Source organism: Phyllobates terribilis, unplaced genomic scaffold (assembly GCF_046119375.1).
Source record: "Phyllobates terribilis strain yellow unplaced genomic scaffold, ASM4611937v1 Scaffold_136__1_contigs__length_4911898, whole genome shotgun sequence".
Taxonomy (NCBI): domain Eukaryota; kingdom Metazoa; phylum Chordata; class Amphibia; order Anura; family Dendrobatidae; genus Phyllobates; species Phyllobates terribilis.
The window spans coordinates 2,173,556-2,181,397 of record NW_027362896.1 but is presented as its reverse complement, the minus strand read 5'-3'; the positions used below and the strand labels follow the sequence as shown (position 1 = coordinate 2,181,397).

The window sequence follows — 7,842 nt, the reverse complement described above, 5'->3', positions numbered from 1 at the left end:
TGTTGGCTGAACAGTCATTTGGCAGATGGCTGTCTCTCCCAACTCCCCCATACACAAATATTCCAGCTTTCCTGTGATGTGTATGAGCGAGTCACCACCAGACTCCTCTAGCGGAGGATTATCTACAGGAAAAATAAATGGATTAGCCTCTGAAATTCAGGATGCCAGACCCTTCTCTGCCCTGACATCATCTGTCGGGAGGCCCCCAAATACATTATATAGTCGGCCAAACCCCCTGAAATCAGTGCTTTCATGCAACTTTAGTCTAATGTGTATGGGGAGCATTAAAAACTAACTTATTGGATGTTGCCTCTGGCCCAGCCTAATAGACTTTTGTACATTGCAGGCCCAAACACCATTATTGGCCATTTAAGTATCGTAGTAACTAGGCTGCCCCACACTATCGAGTACTTGGGGGGAGGAGGGGCATTGAGCCGAACTCTTGTCAAACCTTCTTAGATGCCATGTTTGCTTTTGACAGCAGCAAGTGGTTAGACTGCCAGGGTTGGTGTAGCAGTCATACCTGTGCCATCACTGTGGTGTACATTTATGTTCTGGTGCCCAAAAGAGTTACTTTTTAACATGTTAAACATTTGTTTTAAAAGAAATTAACAAAATGTGTCTTGTGCTTTTTGCATGTTTTTTTTCTTATTACAAGAATTGCTGGTGCCAATTTTCTTTTGAAACATTTTAATATCTGCTTTTTTATGGAGTTTTTCTTGTAATATAGGAAAGCCTAAGGCCAGAAATAAGCCCCACAAAACACTGTCCATGGAGACTTTGGTATCAAATAGCTCCTGTCTTTGTGTTCTTACAAACAAGCTTTTATAAAAGCCTCAAAGTCTATGTGTGAATCAGACCTGAGATCTAACGTGATAGAAGATGACAGTCCGGTGAAGACGGTAAACCTAGACGGCCGGTGGTGATGTAGTCAGTGACGGACTCTGGCCAAATACGTTTATAGAGCCGTAGTAGAAGATGAAGATTTCGTCCTCATCATGAAGTAGCTATTCCTCATGTCACGTGTAATGAATATCTCCTGCAGTATTGATAATACCGATTCCAGTGTCGGTAAATGAGATGAGAATTAGCAATAAGGAAGATGAGTCTATGAGAAAGGTATTCACCTGCAGATTCCGAGGAAGAAACTGCTTGTTGTCTGTGGCCTTAAATATATAGGTTTTATTAGTAGATGTAAAGAAGAAAATTAGATACTGTAAACATAAATTTCCTCAAATGTTTCCCATATTATCTCCAGTAATTTTATTATTACACAGGATTTTTATGACGTTACATCCGCTCATTTTCTCATTCAGGTCTCTACAATTTCGGATCCTCTCAGTGAAGATCTTCTATATAAGAGAATTTTCCTGATTTACCCATCAAAGATGGATATGGACAGAGACAAGATGGCGGAGAGGATATTACACCTCACCCTAGAGATCCTCTTCCGGCTTACTGGAGAGGTGAGAGATTCTGGTGACGTCACATTACATCATTCTTATCTATGGGAATAACAGATGGACAGAACTGGAGAGGTGAGGACGCTGGAAATGTCTGGAGTGAGATTTATGAATGTGTCTCTCCATAACCAGGATTACACAGTAGTGAAGAAGACCTCTAGTGAGCGCTATCAGGACCCTTTGTCTGAGGGATGGGGAAAAACCCTGAGCCCAATCACGGAGCTTCCACCTCACCACCTGATACATGAGGACATCAATGACCAGAAGATCCTAGATCTCACCTACAAGATGATTGAGTTGCTGACTGGAGAGGTGACACTGTTAGGAACTGGGACATTTTATAGTAAAGCTATGAAGGGATCGGGGGGATAACTCTATCATTGTATGTGTCAGTTTCCTCTAAGGTGTCAGGATGTTTGCGTCTATTTCTCCATGGAGGAGTGGGAATATTTAGAAGGACACAGAGATCTGTACAAGGACATCATGATGGAGGTTCCCCAGCCCCTCACATCACCAGGTAATAGACAGGACTGAATACACACGGCCTATAATTATCTTTATGTGAAGAATGAATTCAGTCCCTGTATGTGTTTCCTCCAGATCTATCCAGTAAGAGGACAACACCAGAGAGATGTCCCCGTCCTCTTCTTCCACAGGACTGTAAACAAGAAGATCCCAATGTTCCTCAGGATCATCAGGTAGATGGAGAGAAGGTGTCATGAGATCTCCCCTATGATGTGTAGACGGCTGTGAAGGTCTTGTGCTCAGTCTTGCTTCATCCACCAGTATTATATGGTTCATACTTTTGTAATGAGAATGGTCGAGATGGCAGGATTAGAGCTGATCATATATGTGACTTCTCCATCTGTCTGTACAATATTTGTTTCAGGGTGAAGATCTGACCCATATTAATACTACAGAGACATATGTGAAGGGTGATGAGCGATGTAAAGAGGAGATTCCTACATATGACTACCCAGGTGAGTAGTAACCACTAAATGCAGAGAAGTCACAGATTCTTCTCAGTCACCGGCTGTGGCTGGTTTACCGGTCATGTAGTCCAGCTGTATCACAATCGTGTGATCACCATTTTACATCTATACCAAAACATTCTCCTTCACCAAAAACTGTTCAAATCACTTAGGACATTGAAACCCCTTTTCTATAGAACTTAAAACCTGGAAGATCCACCTACCAACTGAAATTAGAAGATCCTGACTCTTACCTGCCCAGATCTGTAAACTACCAATCCAAATAACAGCGTTTGTAGAAAGTGCTGACAAGTTATAAAATCACTTGTAGACAAATATCATGATGAGCCTATGAGAGAAAGCGGAGGGTAATGACGCTGTTGGCTTCCTATAACCCTGATATCTTATTAGATGAATCTACCGTCTCTCCCTTCTGTGCCGCTGAATGTCCTCATATGCTCCCTACAAGACCAGGTCCAGTCTTTATGACTAAACCTCACTTTTATGATTGACAACATTAAATGTGCAGTGAGGGCCAAGTGTGAATTTCTGTACAGTAACAGCAGTTTCCCTTTATCCTGACTTTTCAATTTCTTTTTAAACCAAATAACTTCAAATCACTTAGGACATTGAAACCCCTTTTCTATAGAACTTAAAACCTGGAAGATCCACCTACCAACTGAAATTAGAAGATCCTGACTCTTACCTGCCCAGATCTGTAAACTACCAATCCAAATAACAGCGTTTGTAGAAAGTGCTGACAAGTTATAAAATCACTTGTAGACAAATATCATGATGAGCCTATGAGAGAAAGCGGAGGGTAATGACGCTGTTGGCTTCCTATAACCCTGATATCTTATTAGATGAATCTACCGTCTCTCCCTTCTGTGCCGCTGAATGTCCTCATATGCTCCCTACAAGACCAGGTCCAGTCTTTATGACTAAACCTCACTTTTATGATTGACAACATTAAATGTGCAGTGAGGGCCAAGTGTGAATTTCTGTACAGTAACAGCAGTTTCCCTTTATCCTGACTTTTCAATTTCTTTTTAAACCAAATAACTTCAAATGGAATTGCGATAAAGTATACAAAAAACATTACACCTGTGCCTTGATATATCTCTAAGCTGTGCGTGGCTGATGGCTGTAATATACATTTCTTCATGTCTGCCGGCGATATGTTGGCATGATGTGAGCCTTGATTTCATGGATTCACTCCACGTCATAAACTATATCTATCCTAAAGAATTCAGATACAATCTATCCTGAAATGGGGAGCACTAATACTTTATCTACTCTTCTGGTCAGGACTCATAGTAGCTCCAATGGTCCACCATAAATAAGTGCAACTCGGATTTAGTGTTAGAGTTCTCCTACCAAACATATCTTCTTGTTGGGGATGTAACGTGTTTTTTTTATTCTGTCTTGTTTTTTACAGGTTCATTCTATGATAGTTTGATTGTGGTGGGTTCGGCCTGCCTCATTTATGTGAGTTTGTAACTCCCCTGTAGTCTTTAAAAAAAAAAAGGTCTCCATTGTCTCTTCCAAATGCCCGAGATCTAAATTTAAGACACCTCAGCTCTGCACTATTATAAAAAGTTCTCATTAAATGTATAATTTTTTTTGAAACTCATCTGACAGAAAATATTGACCCTTATTATAGTTTAAATTGCCAGAAGCTACCAAGAAACATACTCTAATTACCCCAGAGAGATTTCACCACTAGTTACTCTCTTTTTTTTTTTTTGATCTTTTCATTAGGTGTGTTATTATCTATAGTCAAAGTTTTGCCCATCACCCTTTAACCCCTCTACATGGATCTGTTCTTGCACAAATAGACCCCTAGGTTTGGGCTACAGTGTTGCCTGCTGTTCTGTGGTGTGAGATGACAAGAAGAATAGTCAGGTGGCCGGATCAGAACCAGGAGGGCAGAGAAAATACAAAATCAGAAGACCCAATAGTAGTCAGTAAACCGACCGGGATCACGAGAAGAAACTAAGAAGAAAAAACTCAATGCGGGAGCTGAACACAGAGGACTTAACCAGCAGAGAACAAGGCTGTATCTGGCAGCTTCTGGCATTATGCATGAGCTTTAGTAGGGTGTGGTGCTTTCCATTTGAGTTAAGCAGGAAGCATATTTGACTTTGGAAGAGCGGATTTTGCTGGATTAGTTTATGGAAGCCATGTTTCTTTTCAAGAGCCTTTGAGCCACTAATGATGTGGAAACCTCTGTTCTTCCATTGACAGATGGTGGAGCTGAGTGGGAGCTTGATTTTTTGTGAGATGAGTAGAAATTTTTATTGGTATCATTTTTGCATATTTCATATTTGGGAGGCAGAATGAACAAACAGTTGAACACCACGCTCTACTAGTTCATGCTATGAGGTTTTCTATTAGACTGTGAACTGTCATTGTCTTGGTGAATAATTCAATATTTTTACATAACTTGCCATTTGTACCAACAGTTTAAATAGAAATGTTCAAAAATATAAATTTCAAGAATATTTTATTCAAATATAATATTTTTTTTTACTTAGCAGATGACTGTACCAGGAGATCAGAAGGACAGCCGACATCTTCAATTTTAAAATCAGATGAACTTGAGATCCCACAGGATACAATTGAAGGAAATTCCATTACCCCAGATATACCATCATCCCTTCACAGCAAAGATGTGTCATCTGATCCTTTGAAACAGATCCTGTCTTCTGATTCATTACCGACTACTAAGGAAAATCAAAGTCACAAAATAAGCATTAAAAAACTAACTGCTCCTAAAGCTAAAAAGTCATTTTCACAGTCAGAAGATGGAAATAGTTTTCCCGTCAAAAAGTTTTTTCTCAAACATCAAGAAATTGACACAGCAAAGAATAGATTTTCTTGTTCCAAATGTATGAACTGTTTTAACAAGAAATCAAGTCTTCTTAGTCACCAGAGAACTCACAAAGGGGATAAGCCTTTTTCATGTTCAGAATGTGGGAAATGTTTTAACCAGAAATCAGCTGCTGTTATACATCAAAGAACTCACACAGGGGAGAAGGCTTTTTCCTGTTCAGAATGTGGGAAATGTTTTAACCGGAAATGGAATCTTGTTATACACCAAAGAACTCACACAGGGAAGATGCCTTTTTCATGTTCAGAATGTGGGAAATTTTTTAACCAGAAATCAAATCTTCTTAGTCACCAGAGAACTCACACAGGGGAGAAGCTTTTTTCATGTTCAGAATGTGGGAAATGTTTTAACCAGAAATCATCTCTTGTTACACATCAAAGGACTCACACAGGGGAGAAGGCTTTTTCCTGTTCAGAATGTGGGAAATGTTTTAACCAGAAATCATCTCTTGTTACACATGAAAGGACTCACACAGGGGAGAAGGCTTTTTCCTGTTCAGAATGTGGGAAATGTTTTAACCAGAAATCATCTCTTGTTACACATCAAAGGACTCACACAGGGGAGAAGGCTTTTTCCTGTTCAGAATGTGGGAAATGTTTTAACCGGAAATGGAATCTTGTTATACACCAAAGAACCCACACAGGGAAGATGCCTTTTTCATGTTCAGAATGTGGGAAATGTTTTAACCAGAAATCAAATCTTCTTAGTCACCAGAGAACTCACACAGGGGAGAAGCTTTTTTCATGTTCAGAATGTGGGAAATGTTTTAACCAGAAATCATCTCTTGTTACACATCAAAGGACTCACACAGGGGAGAAGGCTTTTTCCTGTTCAGAATGTGGGAAATGTTTTAACCAGAAATCATCTCTTGTTACACATCAAAGGACTCACACAGGGGAGAAGGCTTTTTCCTGTTCAGAATGTGGGAAATGTTTTAACAAGAAATCATCTCTTGTTACACATGAAAGGACTCATACAGGGGAGAAGGCTTTTTCCTGTTCAGAATGTGGGAAATGTTTTAATACGAAATCAAATCTTCTTAGTCACCAGAGAACTCACACAGGAGAGCTTTTTTCATGTTCAAAATGTGGGAAATGTTTTAACCAGAAATCATCTCTTGTTACACATCAAAGGACTCACACAGGGGAGAAGCCTTTTTCCTGTTCAGAATGTGGGAAATGTTTTAATACGAAATCAAATCTTCTTAGTCACCAGAGAACTCACACAGGAGAGCTTTTTTCATGTTCAAAATGTGGGAAATGTTTTAACCAGAAATCATCTCTTGTTACACATCAAAGGACTCACACAGGGGAGAAGCCTTTTTCCTGTTCAGAATGTGGGAAATGTTTTAACAAGAAATCAAATCTTCTTAGTCACCAGAGAACTCACACAGGGGAGAAGCCTTTTTCCTGTTCAAAATGTGGGAAATGTTTTAACCGGAAATGGAATCTTGTTATACACCAGAGAAGTCACACAGGGGAGAAGCATTTTTTATATCCTTAATGTGGAAAATGTTTTACTTGAAAATACACACTTTTAGCAAGAAAAAATCTTGCTACTAAGGGAGTGTGTCCAATAGACTGGAAGTAGCTTCCTATGACTGAGAACAAGGAGACAGTGTGCTTCCTGATCAGTGAGAGAACTGCTCTCTCCTCCAGCCCCACACTTATCTAACGGATTGGTGCAGAGCAGGAGAGGAAGGTACCGGGACCTGTAAATAGGCTGCACGTCCTGACTGAGCTGCTGAAGAACCTTTCACCCGACTAGCTCAAGGACCTTTCAGATCACGTAACACTGTTTTACATAACATTTAAATCTATCAGGTTTCATTATGAACTGAGCCATTTCTTAATGAGTTTGACCTCCTGAATTCAAACTGTACAATGAATTTTCCTTTTACTGCTACATATAATTAACAATAAAAAGTTTCAGTACTTTCAAACATTATTTTTGTAAATATACAGATGCGGAATATTTTGTTATGCCAACTTTCTGATAGAGTTGTGCTCAAAAGTTTACATACCCAGGCCAAATTTTTACTTTCTCCACTCATGGTTATTGGTGGGTGAAGCCATTTATTGTCAAACTACTGTGTTTTCTCTTTTTAAATCATAATGACAACCAAAAACATCCAAATGACCCTGATCAAAAGTTCACATACCCTGGTGATTTTGGCCTGATAACATGCACAGAATTTGACACAAATGGGTTTGAATGGCTACTAAAGGTAACATCCTCACCTGTGACCTGTTTGCTTGTAATCAGTGTGTGTGCATAAAAGTTGAATGAGTTTCTGGGATCCATACTGACTCTTGCATCTTTTATCCAGCTACTGCTGTTTCTGGATTGTGAGTCATGGGGAAAGCAAAAGAATTGTCAATGGATCTACGGGAAAAGGTAGTTGAATTGTATAACACAAGAAAGGGATACAAAAAGATACCCAAGGAATTGATAATGCCAGTCAGCAGCGTTGAAACTGTGATTAACAAATGAAAAATCAGGGGCTCTGTAAAAA

General features: G+C 39.5%; 1 protein-coding gene across 2 annotated transcripts; it reads left to right on the top strand.

The window, feature by feature from the left end:
* Positions 1–1,320: 1,320 nt before the first annotated feature.
* LOC141204965 (uncharacterized) lies at positions 1,321–7,522 on the top strand. 2 transcript variants are annotated; one of them, XM_073664002.1, is made up of 6 exons: positions 1,321–1,466; positions 1,596–1,775; positions 1,857–1,980; positions 2,064–2,161; positions 2,353–2,443; positions 4,975–7,522. In XM_073664002.1, exons 1-6 carry the CDS (start codon positions 1,389–1,391, stop codon positions 6,828–6,830), a joined length of 2,427 nt encoding a protein of 808 aa, XP_073520103.1. In that variant the 5' UTR covers positions 1,321–1,388; the 3' UTR covers positions 6,831–7,522. The 2 variants fall into 2 exon arrangements, with proteins under 2 accessions (XP_073520103.1, XP_073520104.1); XM_073664003.1 differs by lacking the exon at positions 1,321–1,466 and having other exon boundaries at positions 1,517–1,775; positions 4,972–7,522.
* Positions 7,523–7,842: the final 320 nt, after the last annotated feature.

What these genes read in the sequence shown, in the direction of transcription:
- LOC141204965 (XM_073664002.1), top strand. Translation starts at nt 1,389, where the DNA reads ATGGATATGGACAGAGACAAGATGGCGGAGAGGATATTACACCTCACC. An exon ending in TTGAGTTGCTGACTGGAGAG is followed by an intron (nt 1,776 to 1,856) that starts GTGACACTGTTA and finishes TGTATGTGTCAG; the next exon opens with TTTCCTCTAAGGTGTCAGGA. An exon ending in CCAGCCCCTCACATCACCAG is followed by an intron (nt 1,981 to 2,063) that starts GTAATAGACAGG and finishes TGTTTCCTCCAG; the next exon opens with ATCTATCCAGTAAGAGGACA.